Genomic DNA, 19,755 nt, shown 5'->3' on the forward strand with positions numbered 1-19,755 from the left:
TTATTAGTTATGTGTTTCGTTCGCCATTGGACGGAGATGTATGCTTTATAGTGGTCTGACCATGGTGTTGGTGTCCATCTTGTATCTGTTAATCTAAGTTTTAGGTCTGGATCAAATTTGTATGTGATAATGTCAAGTGTGTGTCCTTTAGTGTGCGTTGGTTGTGTGTTTGGTACTTGAAGATCCCATAGTTGTAGGAACTCTTTGCATTCTTGGGTGCTTGTTGAGGTAAGATCTTCAAGGTGAAGGTTGATATCACCTATTATGATAAGGTTTGATGTAGAGACACAAGTGTTCGAGATGAAGTCCATAAGGTGTGTTTGAGAATCTTGCCAGTTTCCTGGCGGTCTGTAGAGTAGGACTGCGTTTAGGTGTTCCTGCAAGTTTGGGTGGTTGATTCTTACCGAGGCGATTTCAAGTTGTGGTAGAATGGATTCAGCTGTGGTTGTGATGGTGAACTCGGATTTGTATATTATAGCTATTCCTCCTCCTCTTTTTCCGTTTCTTGTCCAGTGGGTAATTTTATATCCTGGTGGGCATAGATCTAAGATTATGGGGTCTATGAGGTCATGGATCCAGGTTTCAGTGATGAATAGGAGGTCAAGATTGTCTGTAGTGATCCAGTCTGTTATAATCTCTGTTTTATTTACTACTGATCTGGCGTTTACGTATCCCATTTGGAATGAATGGTAAGGTTCGGTTTGGGACATAGATGTGTTAATTTTTATTAGTTGCCTGTTTTCTTGGTATCTGGTTTTGTTGTTTCCTTTCTTCCCTTTCTGTTGGTTATTTCCGTATGTATTTTTGTTTCCTTTTAGTTGGTTGTTGTTCTTTTGGTCTGGTAAGTTATATATGGATTATCTGTAGGGTTTGTGTATTGTGGGTAGATTATTGTTTAAGTTGGGGGTAGTCCATTATCCATCTTATTTTTTATACTTTTTACTCTAGGTGTTAAATTCAACTTGGTTTTCCTGTCCATCTCCTGATGTCCAGCATATTTATCTATGTGTATATAGTGTCTGGAAAAAACGCTTTACATAGTTTCAAAATACGTTGTAATTGTTTAAAAATTTACTATGACTTATGAAAATACATTAGTCCAACCATTATTAGGAAACTCCCTTAGCAAACACTTTACACTATATACCTTATTTTGCCACAAAAATTTAATTACAGTTTTATCTTTTTCGTTAAGCCATTTTGCTAAAACGGATTTAATGGTCACTTCATGAATGATGTCATTTTGAAAACATGGATAAACCAGTTTTTACAGCACCTTGCAGTAACGCCTGTCAATAATAGTAATATAGTACACTTGTTTTTGGGTTATTTGGAAAAATGTTTGGGGTCCTGTTTTATTTTTTTTTCTGGACACCATGTATATAGGCCAACAGCTCAGCTGCTAATTCCTCCACCTCCACTTCTTCCTCCTCAGTTGTTTTCTGTTCATGTTTTCACTTATCATTCTTTCTCCATCTCATTTATCACAGATACCTTCCCCATTTCTGTCTCCAAATATTGTGGCTGCTGTAGCACCTCTCCTCCAGCATTCCTTGTTCAACCCCCTTTATCCCTCTATATTTCTCTTTCCCTTTAATTTGTCCAATCAGGGGTCTTAGATTGGCATATGTTGCCTTTTGAATCTTTTCCTTCAGCATATTTCCTTTTTCCTCTATTTTCTGGAATGCTCTCTTTGAGTCAACCTAACAGTTTTTATTTCTCTTAACTTTTTCATTAGTTTCTGTGGTTTATCTCCTGCTGCAGAATTTTTCTGTCCCTGAAGGTTTTGCACAGTCACTACTGCCCTAATGCGTAAGCCAGAAGTGGGTACATTTTTATCCTGGGCAATGTTCGGCCAGTATGTATCCTTCTTTTTCCTTCCTACCATACTGACACAGTAGTGTTGCCTTATTGAGATTTTGTATAGCTGTTAAACAACAGGATCACAACATGAAGATATTCTGCAAGACTTGAGAGAAAACGTATTCCCTCTCCCCCTCCCTCCCAGGCATGCACAGCAGTGCACCAGTTTTCCTGCTGAATTTTATGGTGCTCCCCTTTGATCCTGTATCACCTTAGTCCCCATCTCTGGAAAAGGCTTGTTTGCGAATTAATACCTTTCAAATATTTGAATGTCTGTATCATGTCACCCCTGTTTCTCCCTTTCTCCAAGGTATACATGTTCAGGTCAGCAAGTCTTTCCTCGTACAGTTTGCAGCGCAAATCCCATACCATTTTTGTAGCTTTTCTTTGCACCGCTTCCTGTCTTTTTACATCTTTAGCAAGATACAACCTCCAAAACTGAACACAATACTTCAAGTGGGTCCTCACCAACGACTAGTAGAGGGGCATCCACACCTCCTTTCTTCTGCTGGTTATGCCCCCCACTTATGCAGCCTAGCATCCTTCTGGCCACAGCCATCACCTTGTCACATTGTTTCTTCACCTTCAGATCCTTGGACACCAACACCCCAAGGTCTCTCTCCTGAGACAAGCTTATTAATCTCTCCCCTCCTATTCAGTATCTCTCTTTTGGGTTTCTGCACCCCAAGTGCAACACTCTGCACTTCCTGGCATTAATTATTATGGCTATTACAACTTAAGTGCATAAGGTGTGAAAATGGATGTGTGAGTTTCTGGAGTGAGAGCAATTGAGTGACAGTTGAAGTGAGTTCTGAGGAAATTAGTGTGTTGAGGGCATATGTTGATTAATAAATGATATGATTAAAAATTATATATTTGTGGAGTACTTTGAATGAATGTGTATTGTCGAGTCTGTACTCTAATTATAGACTTTTCCCCTGTGTGTGTACAATTACATTTTAACTGCCAGACCCTTGACCATTCTTCTAACATTTGGAGATCCATTCTCATTGTTTCTACTCCCTCCAGGGTATCCACTCTTTTGGCTATCTTCGTGTCATCCGCAAAAAGGCAAACCTTTCCTTCCAACACTTCAGCAATATCTCCTACAAATATATTAAACAGAATCGGCCCCAGCACCGACCCCTGAGGAAATCCACTGTTCACCTTTCTTTCCTCCGAGCAGATTCCATTTACCACCACCCTCTGCCACCTGTCAGTTAAAGAGTTTCCTGTCCAGTTCACAACTTTTGTTCCTAAGTTCAGCCCTTTCAACTTATTCACTAGTCTTCTATGGGGGACCGTATCAAAGGCTTTGCTGAAATCCAAGTAGAATACATCTATCGCACGTCCTTCGTCCATTTCTTTGGTCACCCAGTCAAAAAAGTCAATAAGATTCATTTGGCAGGATTTTCCTTTGGTAAAGCCCTGTTGCCTCGGGTCCTGTAACCTGTTGGCTTCTAGAAAGTTAACTATCCTTTCTTTCAGCAGTGACTCCATTATTTTTCCTACCACAGACGTGAAATTTACCGGTCTGTAGTTTCCCACTTCTTCCAAGTCTCCAGTTTTGTGAAGAGGGACCACATCCGCTCGTCTCCAATCTCGTGGAACCTCTCCCGTCTCTAAAGATCTATTAAATAATTCTTTAAGAGGTCCCACCAGGACCTCTCTGAGCCTTCTCAGTATCCTGGGATATATCCCATCCGGACCCACAGCTTTGTCCACCTTCAGATTCTCAAGCTGTTTCTAAACTCTTTCCTCCATAAACGGTGCAGTATCCACTCCATTCCCAGATGTTCCCTCGGCATCTGACTGCAGTCCTTCTCCAGGATTTTCCTCCATAACTATTTACTACTACTATTTAGCATTTCTATAGCGCTACAAGGCGAAGAGAAGTAATTGTTTAGCACATTTGCTTTATCCTCATCACTCTCCACATAGTGTCTCATTTTCTTTCAGTCTTGCAATTCCATTCCTATCTTTTCTCCTTTCTCCAGTATATCTGAAAAAGGTCTTGTCACCTCTCTTTATATCTTTAGCCATTTTTCTTCTGCTTGCGCTTTCGCTAGCCTTATTTCCCTCTTCGCTTCCTTGAGTTTAATCCGATAATCTTTTCCATGATCCTCTTGTTGCATTCTTTTGTAATTCTTGAACAAAGCCTCTTTTGCTCTTATTTTTTCAGCTACTTGTTTGGAGAACCTTATAGGCTTCCTGTTTCTCTTGTTTTTGTTTACTTTCCTTGTGTAAAGATCAGTTGCCATATTTATAGCAGCCTTTAGCTTTGACCACTGATTTTCCACTTCTATGCTTTCCTACACCAACAGCTCCTTCTTTAGGTATTCCCCCATTTTATCAAAATCAGTGTGTCTGAAATCCAGTACTTTGAGTTTTGTGTGTCCACACTCCACCTTTGCCCTTATATAAAACCATGTGGTGTGATGATCACTATTACATAGGTGGGCACCCACCCAGATATTGGAAACACTTCCTCTATTCGTGAGCACTAAATCTAGCATTGACCCTTCCCTCGTGGGTTCCGTCACCGCCCTTTCTGCCTCGCCTCTCCCTATGCTTGGAATAAACTTCCTGAGCCCATACGCCAAGCCCCCTCCCTGCCCATCTTCAAATCCTTGCTCAAAGTCCACCTCTTCAGTGTCGCCTTCAGCACCTAACCATTATACCTCTATTCAGGAAATCTAGTCTGCCCCAATTTGATTGTGTGCACATTTTGTCCATTAGATTGTAAGCTCCTTTGAGCAGGGACTGTCCTTCTTTGTTAAACTGTACAGCGCTGTGTAACCCTAGTAGCGCTTTAGAAATGTTAAGTAGTAGTAGTAGTATTTATCTGAGCAAGGCACTTTGACAGGCATCCACAATCTCCCTACTTCTTTCTAATTCTGCAGACAGGATGTTCCAATCCACATAACATATAGTGCATTTGAAGAACAGCATGAGAACCCCTTATACTAAATGTTTTTCCCTTATGGGTAATTGTGGGGTCCTGAGAAATATATTGGCATAAGTGCTTTTGAATATCAATCCCATGCCTTTTATCTACATTATGAAGAAAAGGCTAGACGAATTTCATATTTAATATAAAAAGTTTATTCTTAGTTCAGAATTTACTGAATAGCATCAATGGGCTTATTCAGGAAGCATTGTATAAGCAATATACAAGTCAGAATGCTTACTACTTCTTTGTTCCACTCTGTTTTTATACCGTTCTTCTTTGGCATCTGACTAATTCTCTCATACAACATTCCTGTGCAAGTCTCTGAATACCACAACGCTGTTAATCATGTGCAGAACATGCTACATCTGTTTTCCCTTATTGCTCCCCCTTCTTGCCCACAGACTTTCTGGAGCCGTGCCTTTGGCTGATGTTTAATGTCCGTCACCTTCTTTTCTCATGCCTCAGGAGATTTAGTGTTGAAACAGCTTGTTGTAATCATGGAGCTTTCCACTCCCCATCTTTCATGCTTTTATTCAACAAATCCTCCCTTGAGTTCTGGTGTTCCAGGACTCATACATCTGTTTCAGCTCCAGTCTGTTTCTCCTTACCTCCCTTCTAAATCTCCTCCCCCATGTTTGTGGCATTCAGTTTCTGCACGCTTTTTCAATATTTTTGGCTGACATATTAATAAAAGTTCTATTCATTCTTGATTTTAGTTACCATTGTCATTTTAAAAGCATCCTGGCACATCCTTGCAAACATGCCAATACACATGCTACACAGCATCAAACAGATTCAACTGTACTAGGGTACAAAATTTATATTTCCTTTGAATACAGAATACAGACAGTGAGCTTCATCAAAGGGAAGTACACTGTCATTCTTACTTTTCATATAAGAACAATTATAAGGATAATGCCTAATTGCATTAACTGATGTGGTATTAAAAATTACACACATTAAAAGCATATTCCAAGGTATTAACATTCATTAAATCAGTTGTTACATACCATTAAGTTAAAGTCTTATTGCCGCTTGTTTTATTGCCACATTTTTCTTTGGTGGCTGTGACATTTACAATCACTGTACTTTTTCCTATAGCCCAATTACCTGTTACAACATTGTGCGTGTAATTGCACTTTATCGGGGGAATGTTTCCAGTTGTCATACTATTTAATCAGACACCAAAATGATGTCGTCCGTAAGCAAGGCTTGCTTATAAATAGTCTCATTTGTCCAATGAAGGTTTCCATCATCCCTTACACAGGTATTATTGGGATAACTGTGCCCACCCAACTTTATCATTGTAGTCCCATATATCATAGCTGGCAAGGACAAGGATGTGGGCACATATGATTCAATCAGTCAAATTCAACATCTTGGCCGCTGTAACAAGTCTATTCTCATATGTGTTCATTGTCCATTAACAAACAACAACATCCCAATACCATCATGTTTAGGGACATGGTGTTTGTTTATTCTTTGTCCATTTCAATATTATTAGTTTGTCGAATATCTGATAAATGTATCCAAGAAGTATGACCTTCCAGACGGGCAGCGGTCTGAGTAAGGGCCGTGATAGCAAAAGGCCCTACATACACAGGATCCTTCCATGTTTTATGTGTAAAGTTCTTTCGTAGTACTAGATCACCTACTTTAAAAGCACAAACATCATTAGTAGTCCCTGCCTGTGATACTACATTTGTTCGGATCATATCACTCGTCAGGTTCAACATTGGTTGTAGCTTTTGCCAGTACTGAGCTGTATTATCAGTACTTGCTGTCTGCATCGGGAAGAAATGACGTCCTGTCTGAATTTGGAATGGGGACAATTTTGTACGCCCATTAGGTTGGGCCCTTATTGTCATTAATGCTAATGGCAATACATCAAGCCATGTATATAATTTTCCCACCATTTCTTTATTGAGAGATTTTAGTAAGACTCAATTTTGTTTTTAAAATGCCATTGTAGCGCTCCACCAAACCATTGGAGGTGGGGCGATACACTGATACTTTCCTGTGTGTTAAACCCATAATCGTTTCCATTTCTTTCAAAATACTGTTATTGAAATGCGTCCCGTTATCAGAAATTATTCTAGACGGACACCCATGTCTTGGCATAATGTGAGTTATCAGGCATTGTACCACCTCATGTGCTGTCTCCCTTTTACATGGAAATGCTTCTATCCACCTTGAGAAAGCATCCACCCAAACTAACAAATACCTTTTTCCCTGCACTGGAACAATCATATCAGTGAAATCAATATACCATTCTTTTGCTGGGCCTTCTGGTATTGGAAGTGTCCCAGGTGATATTTTAGGACCTCGTTTAGGTATGTTAATATTGCATACCATGCAATTTTGCACAACCTGTTGAATCAAGTTATCAATTTTCAAAGTCCAAAATCTTTGCTCAAATTGTTGTTTCATTGTTTCTCTGTTCCAATGCATGGTTGCATGCCACCCAGTCAATACCTTAATCGCCTGGCTCATTGGCATGCAAGGTAATCCTTCTTCCTCATTAAACCATTCACTTCCTAATTGCATACATCCCTTCTTCAACCATTTTTCACTTTCCTGTTCCTCTGGCTGCCACATTTCAATCTTATCTACATTCGTAAGTGGCCCTTCCTGTGTCTGTCTAGTATTATACAAAATCTTTTCACTTTGCTTAACCACCTCCGTTGCTGCTGCATCAGCCATTGCATTACCTAGTGCCTCAAAGGTTGGCCTTTCAGTGTGGGCCGGGGTCCACACAACTGCCGTTTTTCTACCTTCACGTTCCCTTCTTGCCAAAATTTCAAACAGCAATTTCCAATATGTGTAATGTTGTAGATTTTTACCTGCACTGGTTATCATCCCCCTACGCTGCCATTTTAATATATGATACTGTAGTGAACTTGCAACGTAACCACTATCAGTATATATGGTGACATTTTGAGTCATATCAGTGTGTTGTAAGGCCGTGATAACGGCCAAAAGTTCAGCATGCTGTGCAGTATGGTCAGGAGGGGTTTTATATTGTACTTGTGTTATCTTTGTTAGATTCTCATCCACTTGCACGCAGGCAAAGCCTGCAACAGTCCTCTCACAAGCTCCATCTGTAAACCATATCAATCCATCAGATAAGGGTTTAAAAGTAAGACAGTGAAATGTAGGGATTTCTATAGTATCAATCTCAACCTCTTGATCGACAGGAAAAAGCAGATCTATCTTATTTCTCTGATCTTTAGTTAATGGTATTATTCTTATATCTTGTCCTAAAAGTACTGCTTGATGTTTTCCAAATCTAGTGGCTGTTAATGCTGTTTGGCTAGGGCTCAACAGCGTTTTAATCGTGTGGTTGGTATGTATTACAATAGGAACAAAAGGCATTTGTGCCCTCCATTTGCCTACTGCAGCCACTATAGCTGTCAGTAACTTTGGTATTTCTTTCATTCTCTTTTCCACATGATTAAAAGAGCCTGATAAAAAAGCTACTGGTGTATTTACTTCATTATTTTGATTAATCATGGCTGCCCAACTGTTTCCCATGTCTTTTACCCATAGATGCACAGGTGATTGTATATCTATTACTGCTAAGGGTCCTGGGGATAACAAATCCCTCACAATCTTAGCCAGTACTATCTTATCCTGCTCTTCCAACACAATCAGAGTATTCTTTGGTGTGGCTGCGGGCAGTTTCAAATGTTTATAAAGACTCATTACTTTTTGTGTATAATTTGGTATCCATTGTCTGCAGTAATTTAACATTCCCAAAACAGCACGTAACTGGGTAACTGTTTGCGGTACCGGAGTCTCATTTAAAATAGATATAACTTCCGGTATAATGACCTTATGTTCTGCTGAAACATTTTGTCCTAAAAAGGTGACAGTAGACTGAGCTACAACACATTTCTCCTTATTACATTTATATCCTAACTCTCCTAATAACAAAAATAATTTTCTAGTCCATTCTAGGCATTCTGCTTCAGTCTCAGCAGACAGTAGAATATCATCTACATAGACAAACAATGACACCGTGCCAGGCAATTGACTCCTGAAATCCTTTAAATCCATCATTAGTTGTTTTGAGAATACCAATGGACTATCAGTAAAGCCTTGCGGCATCCTAGTCCACCTGTATGCCTCATTCTGTACTATAAATGACGTCAAATCCCTAGACTCTGGATGAAGAGGTATTGAAAAGAATGCATTAGACAAATCAATGACAGTATTGTACGCATATATATTCTGGGTATGCAAAAGAGTAGCGGGGTTCGCACAAATCGGAAATTGATTTTTTGTAACCTCATTTAGCTCTCTTAAATCATGTACTATCCTTACATTGTTTTCCCCTTTCGGGACCGGAAACAATGGGGTATTGTACGGGGATACTGAAGGTTCAATAATACCACATTTCAATAATTTACCAATGTGTTCCAGGGTTTTGGATACTAATTTAGGTCGTATGGGGTAAGGGTCTTGCTTCGGCCCCTGTGCCCCTTCTATTAATTCTATCTTATGGGGTTTTGCATTTACGGCTAGTCCATATGGTGAATCATTTGTACTCCAAATATGTTGCGGTAATTCTTCCATAACCCTTACTTTATTTTCATTATTCAACTGTTGGACCATGGTGAGCAAACTTGGTATTCCTTTATCTCCAAAATCTAAACACAATCCTAATTGAGACAACAAGTCTCTACCACACAAATTTACTGGGCAATCAGGTGCCACTAAGAAGGGTATCACAGCCTCCCTTGAACCGTGCGGTTGGCATTCCAGTCGCACCAGAGTCAACGGTTCCGTTAGCCTTTTTCTTTGTTCTATCCCCGTAAATCCCACTGTTGTTCTATACTGATTTAAAAGCTTGACTCCCTGTGGTTTTGCACATAACACAGAGGTACTCGCCCCTGTATCTATCAAAAATCTCACAGGAGTTCCATATTTTCCAATTGTCAATGTAATAAAGGGCTCCCTTTTGTCTAACCTGAAAATCATTCCCTCTTCCTGACACGGGTCTGCTTCCAGTCAATAGCATTGGTCTGGAATATTCTGCCAAGTTGGAAAGGCATTTACAGTGCCCAGTCCCTGTACTGCCGCCCCTGGTCCCTGTGATTGCGTCGCCGGCTGCTGTATTGCAGTCTGCGGGGCACTCGCAGGTATCCCTACTACTTGTGGCATTAATCCTTGCTGCGTCTGCATTTGTACTTGGGGCATTCCTGTATTCTGATAACATTCTGAGGCATAGTGACCGTATTGCTGACAACTCCAACATTGTACATGTGCCCTTCTATTAGGTGATGGTCCTGATCCTTGCATCCCTCGACCTCTACCCCTTCCTCTAACCATGCCTCGTCCCCTTGGTTGGTACGGCCGGCTATATCCCGGTTGTACATAGTAAATGACCTGTGGAGGTGAGGCAGAGGGCATTACCATTGTTTCTTGTTTTTTGTTTCTATCCTGTTCCTTGCTTTCCAAATCCTTTAACTGCATAGTCATTAACTTAGAAGTTAATTTAGCATGTTCTTTCTGAGGGGTCTCTATCATTTTACGATGCACATTACTAAAATGCATCAATGTCTCTCTTATTTCTGGCCACGGCTTTGAGGACAGGGCAATGACAGCGTCTAAATTCTTACGCATATTATCAGACAGTGTGGACATGAATAGGTGTAAAAATACTGCTATATTATGGTCCACATCCGCATCTTGCCCTGTTTGAGCCTTATACAAATTTATACATTTTGTCAAATGTGCCGAAAAATCAGTTTTAGGGTCCCATTTATTTGCCGTAATGGCTGAAAAATCAATCGGGGTTGGATACATCACATGCAGCGCTGCAGAAAGAGCAGCCTTAATATTCCCTACATATACATCCCCATCCGATGTATGTGACGTCAGGCGCTGATATCCACACTGCACTGCCAGTTGAGATATACTAATACCTGACGCCGCACACAGGGCTTTAAAATCTCCAATAGTCAATTGAGTCCCTGCAGTTGCCTGTTCTATCCCATCTAACCACATACGAGCTCCTTTCACTATACTGGGAATTTTTGCAACTAAAGTTGTAACATCTACGGGGGTGTATGGCTTGTAATGGCGTACTCGATTGCCAGCTGCGTCTAAGCGCGTCATAACTGGCATGACCTGTTCACTGAAGCTGGAGGCCATTGCCCCACAGACTTCCTGCTTTTGTTCTTCTTCCCAATCACGTTTTATTTTGTAGAACCAATGATCCCAGAATTCCAATCCCTCTTTTACAAATGTTCCATTCCCTATACCCGGGCAAGATTTGTTGACAGCCTTTAATAATTCCTGAATGTCCTCATGTGTACTAGGACCATTTTCATCGCACGGCAAGGGGAGCCGTTTTACATTTAACAAGTGTCTAGTAGCCCCCCACCATTCCTCACCATATTTAGTACTATTCAGTTTCATAAGTTCTGCAGCCACATGCGTGCCTCGAAAAATGGGTTAAAGATGTTGGCATAGTTTTTGTTCGCTTATGAGTTGGGGTTGACATGGTTATGGGAGGCTCGGAGTACATCCGTAGTCGTCCCTCAATTTCAAATTGTGTTGCCAGGTCATATTGTTCTGATGTAATTAGGGTTTTTAAATCAGGATAAGTACCTGAATCTATATTAGACTTTCCTTTTTCTTTCTGTCTCACCCGTTTTTCCTCCTTTTTCTGTTCCCTAGTCCCCACATCACTGTCCTCATTATCCCTTCCCTTTTCACTTTCTGAATCACTGGGGGGGTCATCAAGAGCCGAATACCCAGCGCATGGCACAGGGCGCTTTGGCTTTGATTCCTTCATTTTATCAGTCGCCCTTATGGGGCACAACGTGTCCCTGCTAGATTCATACGACGGGGGATTATTTCTTTTATACATTTCTGCCTCTTGTATCCTATCTACATCAGCATGAAAAAGATCTGCTGCTACAGAAAATAAATTCCAAATTGTAAGATGCTTCTCTAAACTTTTCTGCTTCTTTTTATTTTCTTGTATGTATCTCAGGAGAGATAATAATTTTGGACGATCAAACGATCCATACTGAGACCAGCTCAAAAAAGAATCTTTTGCATCATATTTGACCCATTTCTCATGTGTCTCTTCAATCTGTTTTTTTTCTAACGGGAATAATTCTATGACATGCTGCAAAGGGGTGCATTTTTTTGAACTATCTAAATCTAAATACAAAGTATATACAGGGGGCTTTTCTTTCTTATCTGCCCCTTTCCCTTCCATTTTATTCTGACTATTACAATTTCTCCTATAGAGCCACAACCTACAAAAATATACTAATGCACTTAAACAAAGAAAATATACAAAAAAGAAAACTACAAAGCTAAACAAATATACCGGTAATAAGGCCACAGTGTAAGCTTACTCACGCGTCTTCTCGTTTCTTTTTAAGCAAGCCCAGGAGTCGTCACCTGTATGTCCACGTCAGTAGGTTGATCACTCCCACATCAGTGGTGCACAGAAATCAGGCTTAAACAACGCTTGCTCTCAAAATCCTGTAAAAAACTTCGTTAACAACAAACACTTAATTTGTCATTCGTCTCGCCTTCTCTTTTCCGTGTGCGGCATAAATCTTCCGTCCTGCCGCGGTCGCCACTTTGAAGAAAAGGCTAGACGAATTTCATATTTAATATAAAAAGTTTATTCTTAGTTCAGAATTTACTGAATAGCATCAATGGGCTTATTCAGGAAGCATTGTATAAGCAATATACAAGTCAGAATGCTTACTACTTCTTTGTTCCACTCTGTTTTTATACCGTTCTTCTTTGGCATCTGACTAATTCTCTCATACAACATTCCTGTGCAAGTCTCTGAATACCACAACGCTGTTAATCATGTGCAGAACATGCTACATCTGTTTTCCCTTATTGCTCCCCCTTCTTGCCCACAGACTTTCTGGAGCCGTGCCTTTGGCTGATGTTTAATGTCCGTCACCTTCTTTTCTCATGCCTCAGGAGATTTAGTGTTGAAACAGCTTGTTGTAATCATGGAGCTTTCCACTCCCCATCTTTCATGCTTTTATTCAACAATTAACAATCCAATCTAATTTGTATTAGAGTGTTGAGATGATTTGTGAAATATGCAAAGCACACAAACCTTACCATATAGGTGCAGTATTGAAAATTTGTACTGGTGTAACCCATCTCATAATTTGACATTACATGTCCAGTTGGAGTCTACATTACAATTTCAACATATTCTGTTGTCCTGTGTATATAATCTAAAGTTCAGTTTAAATATATTTCTTCATATTTAAGGTCGTGTGCTTGCTTATTAACATATTGAATACATACATTCATTTCAGGTGCAGTTGCTCTTGGAATTTCATGTTTCTCTGAAGCTGAAAGGATATATGCACTTCTAAAAGATACACAAGTTAACCACAAGCAACTTATTGGTATTGTGATACCTGAAATTATGGTAAGAAAGATTTTCAAGGTACGAGAATATACTAATAGATCAAACTGGCCCGATATCCAAAAGCATTTATATATACTGTATATATAAAAAATATTTAGACCATTTGAATGGATAGTTTGGGATTTATAAAGGGCAGTGCCACATATGGGGAAAGTTATCAAGATGCAGAAAAAGTTGTACTTTTACTGCACATTGATTTACCATGGAAGTCCACAACTTGTGCTGTCTCAGTATCGCAAGTTGCTGACACCTGTAGTAAATGAAAACTGTGTTTGCGAGTCTGAAAGCTGAGGCCCAGTGCTCCTGGGCCAGAGCTATAATTGGCCACAGTGCTGTCTACTCTCCCACCTCTGATCACATTCTCATCTACCCCTATCAGAACACCCTCCCCCCATCCCCCCCCCCCCCCCCCCCCCCCCCCCAGCATCTGGCACTTAGCTGCCGTGTACTGGTGATCCAGTAGTCCTAGGGCAGGAGTGATCCTAGGTCGCTCCTGCCCTGCAGGTACCCTAATCAAAATTATGCACCCTAGAGGTAGTAAGGATACCATTTTGGAGATGGTGTTGGCAAGGCAGGAGTGACTTGATAACTCCCCCCTTAAATGTATAATTTATACATACAAGTGACAATATAGCAATATTCAACTACATTGAGGGCAAAATTATAACAGATTGCCTATGTATGAAGGTCTGGCCTTGAGATATGTCCCACTAGAGAGTTTTAGGAATAAAATTATTTAGGGAGTTTTTTTTACAAAGTGTCGGTAATCCCAACACAGGCTTACCTAATACTATATCGGGACTATTGCCAACCCAGTGCGGCTGCCGGCAGTAATTCTGCCCCAAGCACACGCCATTTCTGGAGAAAAAAGAAAACCCCCAGAAATATCTTGCACGGTGGTAATCGGGCATTGCCGCACACTGCCTGATTACCACCGGGTTACTGTGGGAACCCTTATCACCACCTCAGTGGGTAGCAGTAAGGGCTTCCTGCTGCATGACCACACAGTAAGAGTTCTGTTACTGCGTGGCCATGTTTGGGGGCTTTTTACCCGCTGCTCAGGAAAAATGGCCCTTGCCGCTAGCGCAGGGCCATTTTTCCCACAGCTTGGTAAAAGGACCCCTATATTAGCTAGCACACATTATTTTGAAGCATTATAGAGCTTTTTGGTGGAAGAAATGCTATAACAGGCTATAAAATATTCATGTGACATTCACACCTATGGATTTTTGATTATGTAGTCCACCGATGAAAATCTTGGACAGCCCTGATCTTCTGCCACCAAGATCACAGTATATCTGGATGAGATTAGAAGTTCATAGAGAGGTGTTCCTAAAGTATAAAAGGAATAGGAAGGATTTGTAACTCGTTTGGAAGGCTTTTCTTGAGGATCTGGTTTGTATATTTAAAATACCAGAATGTATTGTTGTATGCAGAGATTTTTTAAAACTCATTCTTTTTTTTCCTCAGTGTGCCAAACTGCCGAAGGATTGCAGCCCTCTTCTTGTATTTGTAAACCCTAGAAGTGGAGGTCTCAAGGGCAGTGAGCTGCTGCAGAGCTTTCGAAAACTGCTGAACCCTCATCAGGTCTTTGATCTTACAAATGGAGGTCCATTACCTGGGTAAAACTTAGCAAAGTTTAGGTTTTCTTATTTTATTTCTCAAAATAATAGATCTGATGGTAGTTCAAATGTTAAAGCTGAATGTTTCTGTATGTATATGTACAACATAGATATAGCATTAAAAAAAACAGCACAAAGGGCTTTCAATAGTGGTGCAGACAAGTGCTTTATTCAAGGAATCGACAAGGGCTGAGTTTCAGCATTACAGCACCTGAGTCAGGGATCAATTGAAAAAGCAGGACATGACGTCTAGAACAATATATTAAAAAAAACATAGTCTAAGTCCGCTTGCCATTATCTCCCAATAACGCTAAGCAGCAGCACTCGCCAGAGCAAAAAATGTAATGACAAGAACAAAACAAATCTTTTAGGTACACAGAAAACAAGAACTGTACAAATTTGCAGTACTTGATACATCATTTGGTCTCTTTGTCACATACTTCCTTTTTGTTTCTGTTGAATCCAGGCATGGTCATAGTTTTGGAAGTGGGGAATATTGCCCCCCCCCCCCCCAAAAAAAAAAAAAAAACGTTGCAGGATGGAGTACCTTCTTGCCTCCTGCTCAGTGCAGCATCTCCCCCTCTCATTTTCCTCCCTTCAAACCTTCCTGTCACAGCTCTTTTCTGTGTCTGCAACAGTGTCAGCATTAAAGAAATGTAACATGCCACAGAGCCTCTTGCTCAAGTGTGGTGCAAGGCAATGTTGGATCCTGTCCCTTTTGACTCACACTTCCTGTTGCTATGTGGACAACAGCCAGCAGCATATTGCTTTTATTTTTAGTATGTCACATTTACAGGAAGGAACTGTAACAGGAAGATTTATAGAAGGATTCTATGGGGAGGAGAGGGAGGATGCTGAGCTATATTAGGGAGAAGCGACATGCTGGATATGAAAAAGGAGGCAATAAGGAGACAAAGGGAGAGATGCTAGACAGGGGAAAGAGATGGAAATGCTAGACCACTTGTGGGGGGGTGAGGAGGAAAGGAACATGTTGGACAATTTGTGGGAGGATAGAGGAACGAGAGAGGAGAGATGTTAGATGAGAAAGTAGAGAATAGGGAGACAGGGTAGTTAATGGATTGTGGGGGGGGGGGGGGGGGAGAGGGAAAGAGACAAGGTACCTGACACTAGCAGAAGATAGAGTGGGAGAGGTTCTGATGTTGGGTGAGGTGTTCGGCTGACTGGCAGATGGTGGGGATGGGAGAAGAGAGTTGGTGGTGGCAGTTTCCAGCAATAAGAGCAGAGTTGAGAGAAAGGGGCTGATTTTTCATTCAGTTTTATTCATTCAGTTATTTATATAACACTTAGACCTAAGCGGTTTACAGTTTCATTTTACAGGGTACTGGGTCTGTCCCTAGTGGGCTTCACAATCTAAGCAATACATTGTACTACAGTTGTACCTGGGGCAACGGAGGGTTAAGTGACTTGCCCAGGGTCACACAGATCTGCAGAGGAAATTGAACCTGGTTCCCCAGGATCTCAACCGACTGCTGACCATCAGTTTCCCAAGTCTGCAACCTGCTATACTAAGCATTAGGCCACTCCTCCACTCCTGGAAGATGCATCTAGTCCTGTGGCTGGGAAAGGGGGTTAGATTCTGGTGGATGGCAGTTTGGAAAGTGTTTTGGTGCTGGGAGACTGATAAAGGAGGAGAAACTCAAGTTGGGGATCAGTAAGGGGCATATGCAGTGGAAAGTGAAGAGTAGGGGGGTGCTGGAGGCAAGAAGGAAGATAGAGAGAATAAACAAATACTGGAGAAGGAGGTATATAGGCAGATGCTGAGGAAGGGATCATAGTGAAGAGGCAGGGGCAATGGATGCTGGAGAAAGAGGCAGAGTGCTATGACAAGACAAGGGGGAATAGACCTTTCAAGAAGGTGAGAGAAGGAGGAGTGGGAGAAGTAAAAGGAGAACTTGTAGCCTGTGAAAAATGGTAAGACTTAAGAAAGGAACTGTAGTTGGAGAAGGGATAAGTAAGAAACTGAGTGGTTGATAAGGAGAGGTAGATGAGACCAGATAGAGTATGAGTACTGAAAATGGAAATAGGACCTAGAAAATGTCTGAAAAATAGGGAAAGGAGTCTTGCAAAGGAATGAGAGATGCAGGTGAAAATGAGAGGTCTGGAGTGAAAAGCGTAGGAAGTGGAGGGAAGCAAAACTGAAGGGTGAGAATGAGAAATAAAATCTAGGTAAAAGTAGGTAAAAAGGCAAATTAGAGAAATGGGGAGAAATGATGAAACAGAAAGATCAGTGTCAGGGATAGATGGGAAGAAGACAGGGGATGAAGAAACAGAAAATGGAAATGAGATCCAGAGAAAAGAGACCAGGACTAACCCAGTTGGAAAAATAAAATGATCAAAGATAAAAAAAAATATTTATTTTCAATTTTTAGAGAGAAAAATGTCAGTTTTGAAAATGTACATTGCCTGTATTTTGTTCAGTGCAGGAGTGCATTTGTTTCTCTTTATTCAGTTTTCCATGCTCACTGAGGCTGGTTTCGTAGATTTTCCATTTTATATTTTGTTGCATATTTGTTTCTTATTGCACTAGGTGATGGTTTGTGTAACCAAGGTGGGGGATTCTCTAACATGTAGATTTTGTGTAGGTATCTGTAGCAGTCCTGCATGTTCTCTTTTCCCAACTGGAGGTGTAGTGATGTTGTAGAACATTTGCAATCTTGACTTTTTATAACTAGAGTTGGTGCAGATTGTTAGTGATGTAGCCATGGGTGGGCCCTCTCAGGCTCACCCCAAATTTTAACTCCCTTATTGTGCCTCGAGGGGATCCCCGACAACCAAATACCTCCTTCCCACTGAAAGAACTTATATCTTAGGTGGCCGCCAGAATTGTCCCCAAGTCGCTGCCGCCAGACACAGGCCCCTCCTCCCCTACTGCACGCATGCTGTTTTCACACATGGCAGCAGTGGCTCGGGGACCGTGTCAGCGGCCGCCCAAGATGTAAGCTTGTTTGGCAGGGAGGAGGTCTTCAGCTGGTGGGGCTTGGGGATCACCACCAGCACAGGTATTTCATTTACTTTTGGGAGGGGGGAGTGGCTCCAGGAGGGAAGATGGAAATAAATTTGGGTTTTGCTTTAGTGGGAGGGGGGGTGGCCATGGCATTTTTGGACCACCCACTTTGGTTTTGGGCCTGCCCTAGTGTCTGGCTACACTACTGGTTTAAGTTCCTGGACTTGGTGCTGCTATGTGAGAGTCCTTTGCAGGGTTTTATGGTAATTCACACAGTGTCTGGCAGTGGAGAGAGAATGAGAGTGTTTAGGGTGAGGAAGGGAAAGAAGGAAGAGGGAGTGACAGGAGAGGGAGGAAAAGAGAGACAGGGAAAGCATGCTCAAAGAAATAGGGAGGGGAGAGAGTATGTCGTGAGGAGTGGTTGGAAGATGAGATAGAGTGAGTGCCAGGAGCAATGAAGGGGAGAGTATGTGAGGAAAAGAAAGGAAATAGTGTGTGTGCTGGGAAGGTGAAAGAGGAGAGGATGTGGAGAGGTGGAGGGAAAAGATGGAAAAAAGTAAGAGGAGAGGGAATATGAGGAAGAGAGAAAGGAGAGAAAGAATGAGATAAACGGCATAAGTGGAGAGAAGCAATAGAGAGTGGTGTGGAGAAGAGCAGCCAGGATAGAGGGATGGAGGAAGAGATAACGATAAAAGAATTATAAAAAGTGAGGAAGAAGAATGTATATGGGAAGGCAACAAGTGAAGGATGTGTGTGACAGCAGATGGGGGGGGGGGGGGGGCAAAGCATGAAACGGTATAAGTAGAGTAAAGGAAAGCACAAGGTAAAAGTGAAAAGGAAAGAAATGGAACCTATAACCTAAGCAAATGAAATATAAGAGTAGAAAAACTAGAAGACAGGCTGAGAGAATAAAATGTATAACAGAAACCTTAGAAATCAGAGGGCAGAGAAAATGTGGAAAACAAATCAGTAAGAAAAGTTAGAGAAATGAAAATAAAGCTAAATAAAAGAATAAAAAAATGTAACAAAGAAATGCAAAGGTTTGAAAACTTATTGTGTTAAACTGCTACAGGTACAAATAAGTGGAAAGGTTAAGGCTGGGAGCAGCTTAAGACCCGGGAGGAGTGGGTGGGAGCTGCTAGATTGATAGAAAGAATGTATGGGTGAGCTTGTGGAAAAGTGTGCATGTTGAGGTGGGGGGGGGGGGGAGAAAAGAGCAAGCCTATTAATGCCCATCAATGCCCATTTGAGGGAAAGGGGAGAGAGTTCATCCCCCTCCCCCAGTTACCTACCCTTTCCCCCTAAAAAAAAAAAAAAAGCAGGCAAACTATGCCTATGAAACCAAGCAAGCCACCTGCCAATTTTCTTGTCAGCCTCCATGCAGACTGGTTCACGGATTCCACACGTTTTTTTTTTATCTTCCTCTTGAGTAAGACTCCTTGTTCCTCATCTTATGGGTGCCTAGCGAGTTTCCAGACTCCTTGATCTACCTATGAAAATTGCTCAAAAATAAGATACATTTCTACAGCAGATTCCTTTACAGATTTAATCTAAGTACTTAGGGGGCAATTTTATAAATGGGGCCTCCATTTAGGTGGCCCAGTGCCACATGGTGAGAGACGATTCTTTAATGCTATCTAGGCACTCAGGTTTCTTTATAGTAACCCGGTATCAGTGAGTCTTATATTTGTGTGCCCACGTTTACACCAACCATAGACATAGTGTAACCACAGTCATGTAAATATGGTAGGGACACATGTAACATACAGTATTCTGTAAGTTATGCATATAAGTGGGAGCCCCGCCTATGTGCTGCTCATGCTCCATCCATGAATATGCTCCCCTTGCATTTATACTCAATGCCACTTAGGCGCACCATTACAGAATAGCACCTAAACACAGCTTAAGCAACTTGCTG

General features: G+C 41.3%; 1 protein-coding gene across 1 annotated transcript in view; it reads left to right on the forward strand.

Annotated features, from left to right (window-relative positions):
* Positions 1-19,755, forward strand: part of DGKQ (diacylglycerol kinase theta) — a 679,503-nt gene that overhangs the window by 453,884 nt on the left and 205,864 nt on the right. The window contains 2 exon segments of the mRNA XM_030192090.1: positions 13,135-13,250; positions 14,721-14,872. Of these exon segments, the coding sequence (XP_030047950.1) occupies positions 13,135-13,250; positions 14,721-14,872 (268 nt within the window).

This window comes from Microcaecilia unicolor, chromosome 2, assembly GCF_901765095.1.
Source record: "Microcaecilia unicolor chromosome 2, aMicUni1.1, whole genome shotgun sequence".
NCBI classification, from domain to species: Eukaryota; Metazoa; Chordata; class Amphibia; order Gymnophiona; family Siphonopidae; genus Microcaecilia; species Microcaecilia unicolor.